This window comes from Phocoena phocoena, chromosome 5 (assembly GCF_963924675.1).
Source record: "Phocoena phocoena chromosome 5, mPhoPho1.1, whole genome shotgun sequence".
NCBI lineage: Eukaryota > Metazoa > Chordata > Mammalia > Artiodactyla > Phocoenidae > Phocoena > Phocoena phocoena.
In genome coordinates this window covers 74,788,981-74,811,987 of record NC_089223.1, presented here as the reverse complement: position 1 = coordinate 74,811,987, position 23,007 = coordinate 74,788,981, and the positions used below count along the sequence as shown (strand labels likewise).

At 37.2% G+C, this 23,007-nt stretch overlaps 1 protein-coding gene and 1 pseudogene across 1 annotated transcript in view; one reads left to right on the top strand and one right to left on the bottom strand.

Moving 5' to 3' along the window:
* PDS5A (PDS5 cohesin associated factor A) overlaps positions 1–23,007 on the bottom strand; it is a 117,968-nt gene that overhangs the window by 69,065 nt on the left and 25,896 nt on the right. The window contains exon 2 of the mRNA XM_065877521.1: positions 898–1,101. Within this exon, the coding sequence (XP_065733593.1) occupies positions 898–1,101 (204 nt within the window). The remainder of the gene's footprint in view (positions 1–897; positions 1,102–23,007) is intronic.
* Positions 15,215–16,289, top strand: LOC136123363 (proline-rich protein 11 pseudogene; annotated as a pseudogene).

Genomic DNA, 23,007 nt, shown 5'->3' with positions numbered 1-23,007 from the left:
CTAAAATTACATTCTTTAGAAGCAAAAATAAAGATTATTACTGCCACAAATCTTTAGGCTTTCTCATTCTGAGAGGACCATAGGTTCTATATCTTGCTACCCTTCTAGTACAGAACTTTATTCACTATCTTCATCTTGTATTATGGCAGTTATCTTCAGTTTAAGTACCTGGATATGAATCTTCCATTATAATTTCCCAAATTAAATAGTAATTTTCAGTACCTAGTTTTGAATTTGATGAGTGACTACAAAGTTGTGTGGAACAAAAGCAATAATAGACTGGTCCAAGGGTTGTACTTTCCACAACAATAGTGCTCCATTTCTTAATAAGCTTTCTTTAGAAGTTTTAATCCCGAATAGTATCAGTATAGAACAAACTGACTTTAGGACTATTTAAAAGAAAGCAATCCAAAGGATTAACGTATAAAAGTATTCAAAATACGAAATCAGCTCAAGAGATCAACTCAAAAGAGGAGTTCCTCAAACATTTCTAACAAAGGCAGAACCATCAAGATGATCATACAGTTTTGCATATAATATAACTTGCAGGGGAAAACAGTCATTTGAATGTGTAAACTCTGTTACATAGTTGTTTTAAAAAGTGTCATTCATCCACCATCCCCCCTTCAATTCAGCCATCTGGGCTTTGAGATGGATATTCCTGAAGGTTAGATATGAGCAGACAGGGACTACTTTTGATCCATACCTTTTAATGCCACATAAAAATACCAATCATTTTTGTGGATACTCAATATTAATTGAATGAATAATTAATTAGTTTTAGAACTTATGATATAATCTTCTTACACTCACAGGATGATTAAAATGAAACCTATGTTCCTAAGGGTAGTAAGCTAAACTATAAAAGTAAACCAATTTTGTAAAGATTGTATTTACCTTAAGTTTATCGTGGGAAGTATATGGAGCTTCTGGGGCATAAATTCTAAAGATGTCAGCCAAACAGCATGCTACAAGGAGACGCACATCTTTATTGGGATTCCTGAGAAAAAATTCAGATGCTAGATGCAAGGCTAGTGGGAGATACTGCTGTTTTTCATCTTCTGAATCCTGATCCATATCCATAAAAGTTTTGACTACCATCTGCAAAAATATATAGAAGAAAAATATAATCAACTCTTGATATTTAGAAACCAGTGGAGTATATATATTTAATCACCTCCATTACAACACAGACTAGCAATCAGTTACCATCAGAAGATTCATAATCAATTTTTGTACATCTTCATTTAAGAATTCGAGTAAAGATAACAAGCGTGAACAAATGCCAACTTTTGGATTACTGATAGATACATTATCTGCATTTGTACCAGGTTTATGAAGAACTAAAGACTCTCGTTATTATATCTAGCCCCAGGTAAAAAGTTCATGGCTTCATATGGATAAGCAAATCATTTGTTATTTTGCAACCTCATCAATTATGTTTCTTGTACATTTTATCATCAAAGCTGCCTTGATTTAAGGCTCCTTAAAACTATTTCATTTCACACTTTAATGGGTTTTGCAATTCACAATAGAAAGCCATGTTTAAATATTTTTATGTAGTTGTACTTCTGATTAAAAGCCTTAATTATAAAATAACCTCTGTTCTTATTTATGGTTACAAAATTAACAAATGCACATTTTAGAATCACTCTAAAAGGCAAAAAAAGTATAATGAAAAAAATCCATAATTTCTCAACCCCAGAAAATAACCACTATTTATGTTTTTGTGTATTTTATGCTGGTCTGTTTTCTCTGTAAAGATGCAAATAACCATATAGTCATTCCTTATTCATTTATCCAATCATGATTATTTCCTCATGTCATCAAAATTCTTCTTTAAATAAATCAGACTTCACCTAACCAGTCACCATTCTCAAATATTGAAGGCGTACTTCTATTTCTATTTTGACAAGACTTTTTATCGTAAGTGCTGGGTTTTTTCAAATCCTTTTTTCTGTGTCTACTGAAGTGATGTTTTCCACCTAATTCTGCTACAAGAGTAAATCCCACTGACTGGTTTTCTAATTATAATCCAATTTTAATGTATAACATACACTGTCCTAAAATATAGACAGGTATAGTATGAGTGACCTAACCTGGAAAAAACAACACAGATGAGGATGACTGTAAATCACTATTCCTTATTGAGCCTAAATACAAACGTCAGGAATGGCATCTTAAAGAACTGAATTCGGTGATTTTGTTATAAATGGCTTTGTGCTCATACAGAGCTTGGGGGTGGGGAAGGAGGAAGGGAACAGTAAACGTGGAGTCAACATCTGGAGAATACAGGAGCTCTCTACTATTCTTGCAACTTTTCCAAGTCAGAAATTATATCAAAAGAAAAAGTCAAAATTAAAAAAGAACACGTTTACCACATGATATGGGACAAACATACATATATTAATAGTTGAAATGAAAGTTCACCAAATAAGACTTGTCTTTTAAAAAAATTTTTAACAAATAAAGTTAAATATTAATCGGGGGTGGGGAAGATGTATTATTCTTTTTCTGATTTTAATATATAAAATTTTCTGATTTGCTGATTTTACCTGTGCATCACTAGTTTGATATAGAGATGTTAATAATAAACATGTGAAATAAAATCACATTTATAAAGTATTCTAATTCTACTTTAAAACCTTTTAAATCAGAAATGCATATGGCATAGTGATTTACAGTCATCCACATCTGTGTTGTTTTTCCCAGGTTAAGCCATTCATATTATACTTGTCTATATTTTATGACAATGTGTGTGGTGCATTCCCTTCTGAAAGTTTTGAATCCTAGCGAATTCCCAAGGACCAGATGTTCTTTTTTAAATTATTATTTCTTATTATACTACTATTACTTCATCCAGAGCTTTATTTCTTTTAACATGTTTTGAAATATTTGTGTTTATTCCACTTGATTTTAACATTAACATATAGCTGAGAAAAATGTTTTCCAGTTTTAGAAGTCATTTGTTTCACCTAACTCTTGTCAGGAAAAGAATTTTTATCTGTTTTTTTAACAGTTGTATCCTCAATGACTAGAACACGACTGGCACATAGTAAGCTTGCAAACTTTTTTTTTTGAAAGAACATTAAAATTCATGACCCGGAGCAAACCACGATTTGAAAAGATACATGCACCCCAATGTTTACTGCAGCACTGTTTACAATAGACATGGAAGCAACCTAAATGCCATTGACAGAGGAATGGATAAAGAAATATGGTACATATATACAATGGAATAATACTCAGCCACAAAAAAAGAATAAAATAATACCATTTGCAGCAACACAGATGGACCGAGACTGTCATACTGAGTGAAGTCAGATGGAGAAAGACAAATATCATATGATTATCACTTATATGTGGAATCTAAAAAAATGGTACAAATGAACTTATCTACAAAACAGAAATAGAGTCACAGATGTAGAAAACAATCTTATAGTTACCAGGAGGGAAAGGCGGAGAATGATAAATTGGGAGATTGGGATTGACATATACACACTACTATATATAAAATAATAACTAGTAAGGACCTACTGTGTAGCACAAGGAACTCTACTCAATACTCTGTAATGACCTATATGGGAACAGAATCTAAAAAAAGAGTGGATATATGTAATATGTGTAACTGATTCACTTTGCTATACAACAGAAACTAACACAACATTGTAAATCAACTATTACTCCAATTAAAAAAAAAAACCAAAGCAACAAAGTAAAATGTTAAGATTTGATAAAGGTGAGTGGTAGGTACATAAATGTTTGTCTTATTATTCCCTATGAATGTCTGAAATATTACAAAATTACAAGGACGCAATTTGATTAGGTAAAACGAACTTTTGTTTTTAAGGTTTGGGGTGCAAGTTTCCAATATGACTTGAGCTACCTGGGAGATTTTCCAGAACAGCTGTTTCAACCATGTTCCAACTTTGAGGTTCCTAGTAGCCCTGGTAGAGGCAACAAGACAGCCAAAAGGAGTGGTGTGACGGGCACATGCCCAGGGTCTCTCAGTTGCTTGCCTCTGAGCAGCTGGCTTTTCATTAGCTTTATATATTGACCTTCTGTATTTGGGCAGTACAATATCCTAAGACTAAAATAAGTTTGTAAACCATTGCTACCCCTCATAAAAGTTAGGAAGCTTTGCGTGGGGGAGGACTGGGAGTTTGGGATTAGCAGATGCAAACTAGTTTATATAGAATGGATCAACAACAAGGTCCTACTGTATAGCACAGGGAGCTATATTCAATATCCTGTGATAAACCATAATGGAAAAGAATATGAAAAAGTATATGTATAACTGAATCACTTTGCTGTACAGCAGAAATTAACACAACATTGTAAATCAACTATACTTCAATAAAATTTTTTTAAATTCATGAAATGTCTTTTTAACATCTACTCTGATAATATATATCATGTATATTTTTAAAAATATGATCCATATGTCCCTACCATTCTGGCAAAAAACTTCATCAGTTCTAGACAATCAGTATATTATGTCTGTTGCTCGAAATTTGTTTAGAATTTTTAAGTAAATATAGTCTAAACATAGGTCTATAGCAGGGGTCACAACTCAAGAGGAGGGAAATGGAAATAACCACTTGGGAGAAATGGAGAGCACATGCCCCATCCAAAGACAAGAGCTGGTTTCAGCTAATTGTTGTCAGGTGAGAATGCAGACCTAGTACTGCAAAATCATTCAGTTGATAAGGACACAATAAAACGTTAAGTGAAATCATCCGACTTGAGAATTTCAGCAACTCCAAAAAGTTCATACCATTGTGAGGGACAAGCAAAACATGTCTATGTGGTCCTCAAATCAACAATTTACAAATTGTTAGAAATATTTCAAAGGAAAAATGTCAGCACAGTCAACTTTTCAGGTAGACAAATTATTCTGAAAAGCTCTTTTGCCATTTCTTTTATACTTAGTTTTCTTTAATTAGTTATAAAAGATTATGAAGAAAATATTCAATAAACTGAACATCATTAAAATCCAGAGAGCCTTCAAAATGTTAATGAGGATTTTTATAGCACATACTCCTAAACCATACCACAGAAAATATCAATAACATTTTCCACGCCCAAATGTAATGGTAAAGACAGACCACTTTAGAACCTACCCAAAAAAATTAATTCCCAGTGGGATAAAAATCAAAATTTGAAAGGGACATCTAAGAAAGTTTTTAAAAATTAAGAGGGGGACTTCCCTGGTGGCGCAGTGGTTAAGAATCCGCCTGCCAATGCAGGGGTCACAGGTTCATTCCCTGGTCCGGGAAGATCCCACATGCTGCGGAACAACTAAGTCCATGCACCACAACTACTAAGCCTGAGCTGTAGAGTCCACGAGCCACAACTACTGAGCCCGTGTGCCACACCTACTGAAGCCCGCGCCCCTAGAGCCCACGGTCCACAATAAGAGAAGCCACTGCAATGAGAAGCCCGTGCACCACAAGGAAGAATAGCCCCCACTCTCCGCAACTTGAGAAAGCCTGTGCACAGCAGCAAAGACCCAACGCAGCCAAAAATAAATAAATAAATTCATAATAAGAGGGACTCCCCTGGTGGCACATTGGTTAAGAATCCGCCTGCCAATGCAGGGGACACAGGTTCCAGCCCTGGTCCAGGAAGATCCCACATGCCGCAGAACAGCTACGCCCGTGTGCCAAAGCTACTGAGTCTGCGTGCCACAATTACCGAAGCCCGCGCACCTAGAGCCCGTGCTCTGCAACAAGAGAAGCCACCACAATGAGAAGCCCATGCACCACAAGGAAGAGGAGCTCCTGCTCGCTGCAACTAGAGAAAGCCTGCACGCAGCAATGAAGACCCAATGCAGCAAAAAAAAATGGAGTATCTTTATGATCTTGAGCAGGAAGGATTTCTTAAATCAAGACACAAAAAGCACTAGCTATGGATTGATTCTTTCCATAAATTAAAGTTAATGTGCATTCATCAAAGATATCACTAAAGTTTTCAAAAAGACATGCCACTTAATGAAAGTAGATACTTGTGACACGCATAATCAACAAAGAACCTATCTAAATATATGTAAAGAACTCCTACAATTCAGTAAGGAAGAGAAAACCCAATTGTAAAATGGACAAATGACTTGCTAGACTAAGCACTTTTTGAAAGAAACCCAAATAGTCAAAAAAATGGGGGACTAAATCCCATTGGTGGCCAAGGACATGCAACGGAAAACAATGGTAAGAGAACTGACATTTTAATAATACTGAGTTCTCTGATCCACAAATATGGTATATGTCTCCACTGATTTAGGTTTTTCTCTTCCAGACTGACTGAATATTGGGACAATCACTGCATCCTTCTGGAAGGATACTCTCTATGTTGCCACACACTATACACTTCCATCACAATGCTTATCTCACTGTGCTTTCTGCTTTCCTATTTATTGTCTCTCCTAGGGCTATGGCTGCACCCTGTTTATTTCTATACCTTTGGCACAAAGACTTTGGTTTGACATATACTCAATAAAAGTTTGTTGAGTGGAAAAAAATGTCTTCCAGCATTTATTATGTAGTTTTCAGTGTATTGGTCTGATATATTTTGTTACTTCCAACTATTTACCTTATGGACGCTACTGCGAATTTTAAAAACTGCATTTTCCAATTGCTGGTTCCTATTACATATATGCAGTCAATTTTTGCATACTGAGCCTTTCACACTGCTACACAGCTTTACTGGTTCTAGTAGCTTGTTTATGCATTTCTCAGGATTTTCTATAAATGCAATATCATTAACAAAAAAGGACAGTTTAATTTTGTCTTCTCTAATTTGTATGCCTTTTCTTTTCCTTATTGTGCTAGCAAAACCACGATACTGAACAAAAGTGAGAGCAGACATTTTTGCCTCTTTTGAGATCTTAGAAAGCATTCAGTCTTTGACCATTACGTATTAAGTTAATGGGTTTCTGTAGATGCCTTTTTATCAGGTTGAGAAAGTTTTACCTTCTATTCCTAAGGTGCTGTTGGTTTTTATGAAGATTTTTTTTCAGATACTTTTCCCACATCTGTAGGGATGATAACATGTTTTTCCCAATTTACACTAGTGTTAATATGTGGAAATAAATTGATTGATTTTCAAATATTAAACCAAATTTGCACTCCTGGAATAAACCTGACATGGTGGTCATTGGGGGTGCACTATGTTTTGCATGTGTGCGGTGGTTTTTTTTGTTTTTCGTTTTTCCTATTTTTGGTTTGTTTGGTTTGGCTGGCTGGATCTCCCCTGCTAATATTTTGTTGTTCATTTAGGCTCTTGGTCTGCAGATTTCTTTTCTTGTAATATGTTTTGCTTTGGCATCAAGGTAATATTGGCCATATAAAGTGAGCTGGAAGTGTTCACTCTTCCTGTTTGCTTAGTTTGTGTCGGACTAGTATGCTTTTTTCCTTAAGTGTTTAATAGAATTCATCAATGAAGTCATCGGGGTCTTTATTTGTGGGAAAGTTTTTAGTTGCAAATCTAGTTTCTAAAATCAGTATAAAGGGACTTCCCTGGTGGTGCAGTGGTTAAGAATCTGCCTGCCAATGCAGGGGACATAGGTTCGAGCCCTAGTCCGAGAAGATCCCACATGCCCCGGAGCAACTAAGCCTGTGCACCACAGCTACTAAGCCTGTGTTCTAGAGCCCTTGAGCCACAAACACTGAGCCCACGTGCCACAACTACTGAAGCCCGTGCGCCCAGAGCCTGTGCTCCGCAACAAGAGAAGCCACCACAATGAGAAGCCGGCACACCGCAATGAAGAATAGCCCCTGCTCGCCACAACTAGAGAAAGCCCACATGCAGCAACGAATACCCAATGCAGCCAAAAATAAATAAATAAAATTTTAAAAATAAAATAAAACCAGTATAAGGTGGGACTTCCCTGGCGGTCCAATGGTTAAGACTTTGCTCTTCCACTGCAGGGGGCACAGGTTCCATCCCTGGTTGGGGAACTAAGATTCCTCATGCTGTGTGGAGTGGCAAAAAACAAAAACAAAAACTGTACACTGAGTGCCTAGCCCTTTGCCTAGCACACAGTAGCTCCTAAGTGAATATTTCTTGACCTTGAGCAGGAGTGATAATCAATCACAACATCTGCCAAAAGCTAAGTGACCAGTTATCACCTGCAATGTATGATAGTTAAAATCAGTATAAAGCTATCAGGTTTTCTATTTCATCTTAAGTCAGTTTCGGTAATTTGCATTTTTCCAGAAATATATCTATTTCATTTAGGATACTGAATTTACTAGCATTAACTTGCTTATAATATGCCTTTATTACCCTTTCAATGACTATAAAACCTAAACTGATGTTTCTTTTTTCACTGATATTGCTAATTTTTCTCTTCCTTCTTTTTTTTTACTTTTTATTTTTCCCCCCGTCCCCCCTTTTTATCTTGGTTGTTCTAATGTAGTGGTCTCAAGGAGGAGTGAATTTGCCACCCACCTCCAGGGGATATCTGCCAATGTCTGGAGACATTTTTAGTTGTCACAACTGGGAAAAGGGGCTCTACTGGCATCTAGGGGTAGAGACCAGGGATAGGACAGCTCCCCACAATTATCAGGCTGTAAAAGTCAACAGAGCCAAGGTGGAGAAACCTGATCTAACAGCGGTTTTGCCAATTTTATTATCTTTTCAAAGAACCAAATTTGGCATTATTAGTTTTGTCTACTGTCTGCGCATTTTCTATTTGATTGATTCCCATTCTTACCTTTACTATGTCCTGCTTTCTAATGGGTTGGCCCAAAAGTCCCTTCAGTTTTAAAAATAAAAGACACATTTTTCATTTTCACCAAGAAGTTTATTGAACAACGTATTCGCCCTTTTGTTCCACTACTTTCTGCCATTTTTCAGGCAACTTCATAATTCCATCTTCCCAAAACTTTTAGTTTTTTTGAGCAAAGAACTGTTCCAGGTGCCTTTTACAGTCTTCCAGGGAATTGAAATTTTTTCCATTAAGAGAATTTTGTAAAGACCAAAATAAATGGAAATCCAAAGGTGTAATGTCTGGTGAATACGGCAGATGAATCAGAACTTCCCAGCCAAGCTGTAACAGTTTTTGCCTGGTCATCAAAGAAACACAGTCTTGTGTTATCCTGATGGAAGATTATGCGTTTTCTGTTGACTAATTCCAGATGCTTTTCGTCAAGTGCTGCTTTCAGTTGGTCTAATTTGGAGCAGTACTTGTTGGAATTCATCGTTTCGTTTTCTGGAAGGAGCTCATAGTAGAGGACTCCCTTCTAATCCCACCATATACACAACATCACCTTCTTTGGATGAAGACCGGGTTTTAACGTGGTTTGTGGTGGTTCATTTCGCTTGCCCCACAATCTCTTCCATTCCACATTATTGTACAGTATCCACTTTTCATCGCCCGTCACAATTTGTTTTAAAAACAGAACGTTTTTGTTACGTTTAAATAGAGAATGGCATGCAGAAATACGGCTGAAATGTTCCCAACCCCCCCACCCCGCCGCTTAACTTACATGGAACCTGAACACCAAAGCAATTAACATAACTAAGCTCATGCAAATGATTTTCAACGCTTGACATGGATACTTTGAGTATGTCAGCTATCTCCCACATGGTATAACGCTAATTGTTCTCAATTAATGTCTACATTTGATCGCTATCAACTTCAACTGGTCTACCTGCAAGAAATCTCCAGCAGGAAACTTTGCAAACCACTTCTGACACATTCAATCAGTCACAGCACCTTCTCCATACACTGCACAAAGCTTTTTTTGCATTTCAGTTGCGTTTTTACCTTGCTTGAAATAATAAAGCATAATATGCTGAAAATGTTGTTTTTCTTCCATCTTCAATGTTAAAATGGCTACACAAAAATTCACCAATTTTGATAAGATTTTTTTTTTTTTTAATGCACTCTGATATGACAGCTGTCACAATACAATCTAACAAAATTGTTTCAAAGGAAGTTAAAGACAACTAAGCGCTACTGGAGCCATCTTAACAAAAAAAAACGAACTAACTTTTTGGCCAACCCAATACTTTCTTTAGGTTTAATTTGCTGTTCTTTTCCTAGGTTCTCAGGGTAGAAGCCTATCACTGATTCTAGATTGTTCTCTTCTAATATGAACATTTAAATGCTTATCAAAATAAATTTCTCAATAAGCACTGCTACGAAGTTCAAAATATTTTCTAGTTTTCCTTGTGATTCCTTCTTTTATTCATGTATTACTCAGAAATATACTGTTTAATTTCCAAATATTTGGGGTATTTTCTGGACATCTTTTCTTATTAATTTCTCATTAAACTCCCTGTGATCATATTGCCCCTGTATGTAATATGAATCATATTAAAGGTATTGAAATTTGTTTAATGGCCCACCACATGGGCTATCTGTCTTAGTGAATGATTCATGTGCACTTGAAAAGAATGTGTATTTCTGCTGTTATTGAATGCAATGTCAATTAGGTCAAGTGCATTGGTACATTAACTCTTCTACAACCCTACTGATTTCTGTCTACCTGTTTAATCAATTACTGAAAGAGGAGTGTTGAAATTTCCATGTGTACTTGTGGACTTGTTAATTTCTCAGCTATGTGGAAGCTGTTATTAGGTATATACTGTTGTATTTTCTTACTGCAGTGATCCCTTTATTATTATCAAGTATCTTTTCTTATCCTTGGCACTATCACTTGTTCTAAAGTCCACTTTGCTTGAAATACTGCCACTGTAACTTATGATCTGCATTAGCAAATTCTTCCAATCTTTTTACCTTTTTTTTAAAGACAGGTTTATTGAGGTTAAATTACATAAAATTCACTTTTTAGTGTCCCATTCTACGAATTTTGACAAATACACAGTTGTGTAACCAACATTACAATCAAGGCATAGACTACTTCATCACCCTAAAAAGTTCCTTTGTGTCCCTGTGAAGTCAACCCTCAGCTGCTTCCTTAGCCCTTGGCAACCCCTGATCTGTGCTGTCTGGCAACCCCTGATCTGTGATATTCTGTGATTCCAGAATATCACATAAATGGAGTTACACAGTACATTGCTCTTTGGATCTAGCTCTATCACTTAACATAATGCACCTGAGATCCATTCATGTTGTACGTATCAGTAATTCATTCCTTTTAAGTGCTGAGAAGTATTCCATTGGGAATATAATTCCCAATTTAATTGGGAATTCCATTGTGTTCAGAGCCAAAAAAGACAGACGCAAATGGGGAGCAGGGTAGATTAATAAAGGACACAAGGAGGGCTTCCCTGGTGGCGCAGTGGTTGAGAGTCCACCTGCCGATGCAGCGGACACGGGTTCGTGCCCCGGTCGGGGAAGATCCCACATGCTGCGGAGCGGCTGGGCCCGTGAGCCATGGCCGCTGAGCCTGCGTGTGCGGAGCCTGTGCTCCGCAACGGGAGAGGCCACAACAGTGAGAGGCCCGCATACTGCAAAAAAAAAAAAAAAAAAAAAAAAAAAAAAAAGGACACAAGGAAACATATGGGGGAGATAGATCCATTCATCTTCTTGATTGTGATGATGGTTTCAAGGCTATATATGTATGTCAAAACTTGTCAAATTGTTTTGCCCTGACAGCAACTCTCTGACACCAACTGGATGTACTACATTTCAATTCAGTTCTAACACGAACTACCTGGAGTTAGCACAGACCCCGCAAGTTAACGAGCAAAAAATTCCTTCACAAAACTCCCCGCACTTCAGATGACACATGCAAGTCCTGGGGGCCGCCTGCATTTGTGATAGGCCAGTTATGACTTTAGGGCTTCCTACAATACCCTCAGGTTCAGTAATTTGCTAGAATGACTCACAGAACTCACTGAAAGCATTATACTTATGATTACAGGTTTATTATAAAGGACATAACTCAGGAACAGCTAAACAGAAGAGACGCATAGGTCAAGATCTTGGGGAGAGAAGGCAGGGATGAATAACTTCCATGTTCTTTCCTGGTGGATCTGACACAATACTCTCCTGGCACATCAATGTGTTCATCAACCAGGAAGCTCCTCCTGGTTTCCAGAGGTTTACTGGGCTTCCTTATGTGGGAATAATTCATTCATTCATTCATTATCATTTCATTGAGCTAGGTCACTAGCCTCCCCCCACCCCTCCCAGTTGGCTGAAAATTCCAAATCTCCAACATTTTGCAGACCAGTCCCTTCCTGAAGCTATCCAGGAAGAGGGTAAAGAGTCACCTCATTAACATAACAAAGATACTCCTATCACTCAGGAAGTTGCAAGGGTTTTTGAAGCTCCCTGCTAAGAACTGGTAACAAAGACTAGACTAGATATATATTATAGTATATACTTCAAACATGTGCAACCTATTGTATTTCAATTATAACTCAATACAGCTGTTTTTTTAAAAAGGCACTGTCTTGGGAGAAAAACAGTAAAGTAAAAACTTTAAAACCTCACTGGTAAAAATTAACTTTTAAAAGTCCAACATAGAAAATGAAAATTCTCATTCATTGTTAATTACAACCACTTTGGTGTTTTCAGCAAGTAAAAGACATGCATACCCAATGGCCCAACAATTTCACCAATGTCTATGTCTATGCCCTAAAGCAGCCTGTATATGTACAATAGAACATGCATACAAGTATATTCATAGCAATGTTGCTTGTAAAAGCCAAAAAACTAGAAGTCAGTGGCAAGAGAGGATTGGTTAAGTAGTACAATAGAGTACTTAGTATATGGCAATAAAAATAATTGAAAAACACATAAGCAATAACATGGATGAAGCTCAAACATAATACTGAAAAAGACGCATACACAAGGAACCATACTATATGATTCCATTCATATAAAATTCAAAGCTAAAACTAAAGAAAACTAAACTATATTTTTAGAGATTTGTACATAGACAGTGACACTATAAGAAAACCAAAGAGACTGCATTTATATAGTGGTTATGAAAGAAAGTTTATGACTGGGAGGTACACACTAGACTTTTGGGGGTGCTGATATTCTGAAGGTGTTGATAGTCTATTTCTTTGTTCATATGTTCACTTTATAGTTACTTGTTAAACTCTATGTACTTTTTATATGTTCACATATAAATATATACACACACACAAGACCCACCATAATATATGTATATGCATTTAATAAAATAGTTAATAGCTACTTTAATTATAATAATAGCTAATAATAAATTTTTAGGTATGATAATCATAGTATGATTTTTTTTAAATATAGTGCCCTATTTTTTAGGAATACATTCTGAAATAGTAATGAAATGCTATCTGAGATTTGCTTCAGGAGTTCATTATTCTCTTTTCTTCACTTTTGTTTTTGTTGAAGTTTTTCCACAATAAAAAATGGAAAAGTTAAAAAAAATTACATGTACCATAAGAATCTTAGATTCCTTTTAAAGGAGCTAATCTTATCACCTTTGGGGGGCAGGGCCACCACCTGGCATGCAGAATGTGGGATCTTAGTTCCTACTCCAGGGATCAAACCCATGCCCCATGCAGTGGAAGCGAGGAGTCCTAACCACAGGACCGCCAGGGTATTTCCTAATCATATTTTAGATAATGTAAAGACTTCAGAAATTTTCCATTTAAAAATAAGAGAAGGGGATTACACTGGTGGTGCAGTGGTTAAGAATCCGCCTGCCAATGCAGGGAGCACGGGTTCGAGCCCTAGTCTGGGAAGATCCCACATGCCGTGGAGCAACTAAGCCCGTGCGCCACAACTACTGAGCCTGCGCTCCAGAGCCTGTGAGCCACAACTACTAAGCCCACGTGCCAAAACTACTGAAGCCCGCGCACCTAGAGCCTGTGCTCCGCAACAAGAGAAGCCACTGCAATGAGAAGCCCACGCATGGCAACGAAGAGTAGCCCCCGCTTGCCACAACTAGGGAAAGCCTGTGCGCAGCAACGAACACCCAACACAGCCAAAAATAAAAGAAATAAATAATTTAAATTGAACAGACTTGTGATTTAGTTAAAAAAAAAAAAAAGAGAAGGTGTAGGGAGGGGGATTGTTAATTGAAGAAATACAGTGGGTTAATGGCAGGTCTAGGACTGATAATTAAATCCAGGTCTCAAGATTACTAATCTAATAGTTTCCAGGACACCATTTTAATTCTCACATGCTTTTACATTATGAACATTTTCCTCATATTTTACTTGCTTATTCTCTGTCTTTCCTGCACTAGACTTAAGTTTTGCAAAGGCAATAAAATGTATTCATTTATGTAGTACCAGAATCTATAAAACTATGCCTTATACACAGTGCTCAGTATTTGAATTATGAATAAACTGACTAGTTCAGACAATCTCTACATGTACACTAACCTTTCAAGAACAAAAATAAAATCCACATGAAAACACGTAAGTTTTGGAGTTAAATAAGCCTTATAGTTTTATATTAATATGGTGCTTCACTCTGTAAATATATACATGGACTGCCAGATTAGAATGAGCACTGAGGGACTTCCCTGGTAGCACAGTGGTTAAGAAACCACCTGTCAATGCAGGGGACACGGGTTCGAGCCCTGGTCTGGGAGGATCCCACATGCCACGGAGCAATTAAGCCCAGGTGCCACAACTACTGAAGCCCATGCACCTAGAGCCCGTGCTCCGCAACAAGAGAAGCCCACGCACTGCAACGAAGAAGAGCCCCCACTCGCTGCAACAGAGAAAGCCCGCATGCAGCAACGAAGACCCAACGCAGCCAAAAATAAAATAAATTTATTAAAAAAAGAATGAGCACTGAGCTATTTGCCAATATGCACTCCTTTCTGGTTTCACCTAATTATTTTTAACATAAATCCTTTTATCTAATATACATTTGAGGTGAAACCTGAGAGAAGCAGGCGAGGCAGGGGTATAGTTAATGCATAAGCCATTAGAACTACAAAAATTAGGGAATTCCCTGGCAGTCCAGTGGTTAGGACTCCGTGCTTTCACTGGAGGGGGCATGGATTCGATCTCTGGTTGGGGAACTAACATCCCGTAAGCCGTGCGGTGTGTCCAAAAAAAACCCAAAAATTACAAAAATTTTAAGTCTACCTAATACATATTTGATGATAATTTTAGAAGTGTGTTCACATCAGAGCAACTTTGGGGCCTAAAGCTCAAAGTTCAAGTGACTAAATTATCACATTAATAGTATGTCTTGATTTTTTAATTTAATTTTTTGAATTTTTCTTTATGGCGAGGGAGATACCACGGCCGGGACTCCATCGAATCCCCGGACTCTTAGCCTAAAACCATGCCCAAGTTCAAGCAACAAAGAATAAAGCTAAAAGCCAAAGTGAAAAGATTTTTCAAAAGAAAAGAAGCCTCTCACTTTCAGTCTAAGCTAGTTACACCTCCCCCTCTGCCACCGTCACCAGAAAGAGTGGTTATTCCTTCAACAGATACACCCCTTAGCAGAAGCTGACTAAGACCATCCTGGAACTTCAAATTTCCCAATTTTAAAGATTCAGTAAAGCTTTGGACAAATAGAGTATGGTCTACATACAATTGGTTTCAGAACTGCATGGCCCGGAGTTTGGAAGTATTGAAAGACACCATCTTCCCATCCCGTTTCTGCCACCAAGAACTTCAGAGTCTAAAACAATGGTTTCTCATTTTGGGAAATGAATTAAGCAAGCTCCAGGAAGCACTGAAGGCCGTCTCAGAAAATTCTTCCTGTCCAAGCTGTGGTCAGATGGGTCACATGCGTGGTAAACTTACAAATGTGCCTGCATGTGCTCTAACCACCCCTGGAGACTCCGGGGCTGTACTTCCTGCCTCACTGCCACAGCCATCCAGTCATCTTTTCCTCCACCCCTGCCTCTGCCTCCGCCTCCACCACTGACAGCACCTTTGCTGCTCAGAAAATCTGATCTCACTAAAGCACTTGAGGCTGGACCATTAAAAAAAAGTGGACCCATGCAGATAACAGTTAAAGATCTACTGACTGTGAAATTAAAGAAGACACAGAGTTTTGATGAAAGGAGGACGCTTGTACCATCACCAAAGGCACAGAATCCACTAGTTACTGTCTCTGACCTGCAGCGCGTTTCCCTGAAACGAAAGTTCAAAGTGTTATCAACTCGAGTTACAATGTCTTCATTACTCCTGGTAAAAGCCAGTTAGATCTGCGGAAACTACTCAGAAAAGTCGATGTAGAGAGGAGCCCAGGTGGAACTCCACTTACCAATAAAGAAAATATGGAAACAGGAACTGGGCTGACCCCAGTAATGACCCAGGCCTTGAAGAGAAAGTTTCAGCTGGCTCACCCTAGAAGCCCAACTCAAACTCTGCCACTTTCTACAAGCAGCTTTGATGAACAAAATTGATGCCACCTCTGCCTGACTCCATATGATGATCCATGAAATATACAGATAATATTACCCCAATCTTTTTTTAATGTAGTATGTATAAGTAATTATGTTAATATATAATTCATTCGAAGAATTAAAGTATGTATGGAGCCCATACAGTAGCGAAAGCGAGTGTTAGGATATTTTCTAGTTTATATGATCATTAATAGAACAGATGGGAAAATGCAATCCCGAAAGTGATGTTTATCCTGGAACTACCCAATTTAGTTTGGGAGGTTATTCAAGTTAACTAGATAACTCTAATTTTTACTCTACAGGTGCAGTTATGACATTAAGAAAATAACCTGGTGCCCATTCATCTTGGGTATTCTCAGGTAATTGAAAAGCAAAGTATTTCAGCCTGTAAAGCTCATGCACTCATTAAGGGCTGCAAACTTAATAAAAAAAACCAGACCCTCTAGATTTTATTTCTGTTCCCTATAAGCAATTAAGAAGTAAAACCATCCCCCATTCAATCCTAACTGTTCCAAAAGAACTTGATGCAAAAACTCCAATGTGACCTTAAAAATCAGAATACCATGGGACTTCCCTGGTGGTACAGTGGATGGGACTCCGCGCTCCCAATGCAAGGGGCCCGGGGTTCAATCCCTGGTCAGGGAACTAGATCCTGCACGCATACTGCAACTAGGAGTTCACATACCGCAACTAAGGAGCCCACATGCTGCAACTAAGGAGCTGGCGAGCCAAAACTAAGAAGCCCTGGAGCCACAGCTAAGGAGTCTGCCTGCTGCAACTAAGACCCGGCATAACCAAAAAATTAAATTAATTAATTTAAAAAAATAGAATGTCTTTCCATTGTACCTACATTGTAAATTCCTTTTAAGAAAACTTCAGTATTCTTAAGTGCCCAGACTACTCTTCTCAAAAGTAAGTTACCTTCATACTAATACAGTTGATAAAACTGTATTAATACTCTAATACTCCATACTCTAGGCCCTTATTACATCACACCCGATTTTAGTCTCTTTAAGTCTCAAAATCAAACCCAGAGCTTCTAAGTTACTCTTAAAACATCTATTTTAATGTTACTCCAATAAAACAATGGTTTCCCACTGATAATACCTTATGGCATTTAAAATGTCATGATCAGGGCTTCCCTGGTGGCGCAGTGGTTGAGAGTCCGCCTGCTGATGCAGGGGACACAGGTTCGTGCACCGGTCCGGGAAGATCCCACATGCCGCGAAGCGGCTAGGCATGTGAGCCATGGCCGCTGGGCCTGCGCGTCCGGAGCCCATGCTCCGCAAGGGGAGAGGCCACAACTGTGAGAGGCCCGCGTACCGCAAAAGCAAACAAACAAAAAAAACACATCATAATCAATTTATAATTTTATCTTACCTTTATGTGTAGGTATGTGTATATATATTTATATATATAAATGTATATATTTATAGTATGTAAATATAAAATGTTATTTTGATTTCCACTCTCCACTCCAATCAAACTAGGTTTATTCATTATCTTCAAAAAGCATCCTGAGCATCTTTACAGCTTTGCATAGGAAAGAGTTCAACACTTGGTGAAAAAATATGTGAATATGTCATAGAATTGCTTCTACCCCTCAGTACTCTTATTAAAATCTTACCTGCTCTAGGGCTTCCCTGGTGGCGCAGTGGTTGAGAGTCCACCTGCCGATGCAGGGAACGTGGGTTCGTGCCCCGGTCCGGGAAGATCCCACATGCCGCGGAGTGGCTGGGCCCATAAGCCATGGCCGCTGAGCCTGCGCTCCGCAACGGGAGAGGCCACAACAGTGAGAGGCCCGTGTACCACAAAAAAAAAAAAAAAAAATATCTTACCTGCTCTTAAAATTTTGGCCCAAATTCTGCTTCCTCTTCTTGAAGCCCTGCTTAACTCACTCTAGTCTGAAGGAATCACTGACTCCTTTGAACTGAAAACACTGTACCAATTACAAAGCAATTATCTTACAGTGTCTCCTTGCTGCGGTTATTAGTATGAAAATTATGTGTCCTCAAGAAGATTGTAATCTCCTAAGGGCTCTACATTTGTCTTATAAAGTAAGATATAAATGCATACTTTCTAAAGGAATGAAACCTATTAGTGTACTTTTTGACACGCTCTAGACTTCAGTGGTTGATCAAGTCTGAGAACAGAAATCTCCCTAAATTTCTGATTTGTCAATAGCTATGCAATCAATATATATTTCAAGACTAAGTGCTAATATTAAGATAAAACAAAAAATTAAAAATAGAACTATCATATGATCCAGCAATTTCATTTCTGGGTATTTATCTAAAGAAAACAAAAACACTAACTCGAAAAGATAAATGCAACCTCATGTTCATTGCAACTTTATTTACAATAGCAAAGATGTGGAAACAACCTAATGTCCACTGATGGATGAATGTAAAGAAATTGTAGACTCTGTATACATACATATGTGTATATATGTGTGTGTGTGTGTGTGTATGGAATATTATTCAGCCATTAGAAAAGAATGAAATCTTGCCACTTGCAACAACACTGACAGACTTAGAGGACACTAAGTGAAATAAGTCAGACAGAGAAAGACAAATACCATACGATCTCTCTTATGTGTCAAATCCAAAAAACAAACCAACAACAGAGTATCAATACAGCTACTTCAATTTTAACAAATTGAGTTACTCTATGGAAAAAACTCAATAACCTATTTTTCTAATAAACCAATAGAGCCTACTTGAAGATACAATTTGTTTTTTGTTACTCATATACTTAGTCAAGGTCACTATTCTTTAATGAGACAAGGTTATTATTTCATACCTAAATTGTGTGGTATAGAAAAGTTAGATGCTACACATTTCACTGTACTCTTCCTGAGAGCTAAACCAAATTATATTTTAAAGACTCATTCTATCAGCCCCAAACCATTTAACAAGCATATACTACAAAACTACACTTCACAAAGATTCCTGAAAGTTTCTGAATTACAAGAAATGTTTTACTCCATTTATTTCCACCTTCAAGATAAGCTGGTACTGCTAGAGTTCTAAAAATACCCTGAATACTAGGATTCTAAAAATAACCTGGACACTGACTATAAAAGAGACAGTCATCATGGAAGCTATTTTTAGCTTTAAGGGAAATTCTTAAGGTCCTAAAATATTAGCCTTAAAGACTGAGGGTCTGACACTTTCACTGAGGCTGCAGAGGTTTTGACTTTTGGTTTAATGTAACCACAGATGTTCTCTAATTCCAAGTACTTGTGAGGCAGAAGGACAAAACAAGTGATGGCACAAATCAATGTTATTCTACAGTTTGATCCTCATAGAGAAAATCTGCAATTCAAAATGCATATTTTAATAGGTGAATTATTTGTAATAGTACTAATGGCTAACATTTACTGATTTTTGCTATGTGCTGGGCATATTTCAAGTAACTTAAATGTACTATTAACCCATATAATACAATGATTCTTTGTGGGAGGCATTATTAACATACCCATTTAACAGATGAGAAACTTAAGCTAAGTAATTTGCTCAAGGGCATAAAAACTCAAATCCAGGCTGTGTGGCTAATCACTCTTACCTACCTCTTACCATTCTTAATCCATACATTATATATAGTATAGTATAATATGATGAGTGGTTATCCAAAATGACTAGAGAAAAATAAAATATATACATATAGAGAGAGTATACTATAGAAACTACACTATATTATAGTGCTAGAACTACTATATGTGGTTATGTTCCCAGGCCAGCTCATAAAGCCTACTTTTCTCACAACGTAGTTAGGTGAAGACTATGGTAGAGAATGTAGATGGGGGTACATGGCTGCTTAATAGATGCCTTTAATATATTAATTTAACTTTCGGTTTTCTAACTTTCCTTTCCTTGATAAAGGTGGATCATTTGCCCTATTCTTAAAATGATCAATCATAATTTAAGGTCTTTTTACTCAGAACATTGAAAAGATACATGCACCCCAATGTTCACAGCAGCACCCTTTACAATAGCCAGGACACAGAAACAACCCAAGTCCCCATCAACAGACAAATGGCTTAAGATGTCACGCACGTGCACACACACACATACACACACACAGAGAAATATTATTCAGCCATAAAAGAGAATGAAATATTGTCATTTATAGCAACATGCATGGACCTAGAGAATATTATGCTTAGTGAAATAAATCAGAGAAAGACGAAGACTATATGATATCACTTATATGTGGAATCTAAAAAGAATCTATATACAAAACAGCAACAGACTCATAGAAAACAAACTTGTGGTTACCAGAGGAGAGGTGGGGGAGGGAGAAATCAGGAGTATGGGATTAACAGATACAGATACAAACAACAGATACAAACTACTATACGTAACATATATAAGCAACAACAACTGTATAGCACAGGGAATTACACAATATCTTTTAATAAGCTATAATGGAATATAATCTACAAAAAATGAAAAACCCACAACGAAAAGCAGCTGGCTTTCCTTAAGGTTAAATGGATTAAGATTTGGACAAAAGAAAGAAAGGAATAATGAGGTTCAAGCAAAGTATATATATATATATATATATATATATATATATATATATATATATATATATATATATGGGTTAAAAACAGATGGAATTAATTATGGTTCAAGCAGTGAGAGCCAGAAAATAAGCAATAGTAAGTACAGGGAAATTCCCTCCCTAGGGGCAAGATAAAAAGGGGTACAGTGGGAAAGACTAGATAGTGGCAGAGAAGCAGAATTGGGCAAAGTCTCCCTATTATCAGTTGCCCCAATATACTTCTGCCCAGAAGAACTTGATGACTGCTAGAGAAAGGGAAAACCAAAAGCTGGTTCTTTGAAAACAAACAAAATGGACAAAATTTAGCTCGACTGACCAAGAAAAGAGAGAGAAGACTCAAATTACTAGATTCAGAAATGAAAGAGGGGCTATTACTACTGATTTTACTGAAACAAAAAGGATTATAAAGAAATCCTATGAACAATTATATGCCAATAAATTAGATGAAGTGCATAAATTTCTAGAAAGACACAAACTACTGAAACTGACTTAAGAAATAGAACCTTAAAATCTGTGAATCACTGTTGTATGCCTGAAACTTACATAATATTGTAAATCAACTATACTTCAATTAAAAAAGAATAGAGGGCTTCCCTGGTGGCACAGTGGTTGAGAGTCCGCCTGCTGATGCAGGGGACACAGGTTCGTGCCCCCGTCCAGGAGGATCCTGCATGCCACGGAGCGGCTGGGCCCATGAGCCATGGCTGCTGAGCCTGCACGTCCGGAGCCTGTGCTCCGCCACGGGAGAGGCCACAGCAGTGAGAGGCCCGCGTACCACATAAAAAAAAAAAAGAAAATATGAATAAACCTATAACAAAGGAAGAGACTGAATTATCAAAAACTAGAAACAAAGAAAAGCCCAGGCCCAGATGTCTTTATTGCTGAATTGTACTGAACATGTAAAGAATACCAATTTTCCCAGAAGTCTTCCCAACAATGAAAGATGGTAAAACACTTCCAACTCATTTTATGAAGTCAGTATTATCCTGATGCCAAAACTAGACCAAAAAATCACAAGAAAACTACAGACCAGTATCTCTTATGACTATGGATGCAAAAATCTTCAGCAGCATACTAGCAAACCAAATCTTCAACAGATAAAAAGAATTCTATTACGACCAAGTGAGATTTATGCCAAGAATGCAGTGTTGGTTTAACATGTGAAAATCAATTAATCTAATACATTATATCAGTAGAATAAAAAACAACAATCACATGATGCTTAATAGATGCAAAAAAGCATTTCACAAAATCTGACACCCTTTGATGATAAAAATACTCAAGAAACTAGGAATAGAAGGGAAATTCCTCAGCAAGATAAAGGGCATTCATGAAAAATCCAGTCAATATCATACTTCAAGGTGGAAAACTGGATGCTTAAGATTAAGAACAAGACAAGGATGTCTGCTTTCACCACTCCTGTTTGACATTATACTGAAGGTTCTAGCCAGGGCAGCTGGACAGATAAAGACATAAAAGGCATCTATTAGAAAAGAAGTAAAGTTATCTCTATTCACAGATTACATGATTTTACACATAAAAACTCCTCCTAAGGAATTCATTAAAACCAATTAGAACTAATAAGTTTAGCAAAGTTGCATAATACAACATCAATATACAAAAATCAATTAGATTTCTAAATACTTGGAGTGAAAAATCTGAAAATGAAATTAAGAAAACAATTCCATTTACAATAGCATTAAAAGAATAAATTATATTAGGAACAAATTTAACAAAAGAAGTGTAAAACTTATACTCTGAAAAACTACAAACACTGTTGAAAGAAGTCAAAGATCTAAATAAACGAAGAAACATCCCATGTTCATGGACTGGAAGACTTAGCATTGTTAAGATGGCAACAGTCCCCAAACTGATATATAGATTCAATGCAATCCTCATCAGAATCCAAGCTGACTTCTTTGTAGAAGGTGACACGCTGATTCTAAAGTTCACGCAGAATAGTTAATCCTGAGAAAGAACAAAGTAGGAGGATTCACCATTTCCTGATTTCAAAACTTACTGCAAAGCAACAGCAATTAATATGGTGTATAAAGTTCTCATCACAGACCCCTGTGGAAGGCAGCCGAATAGAAGGACTTGTGCTCACCTCCTCTTGCTGAGCACCGAAATCACAAGTAACTGCTGAACA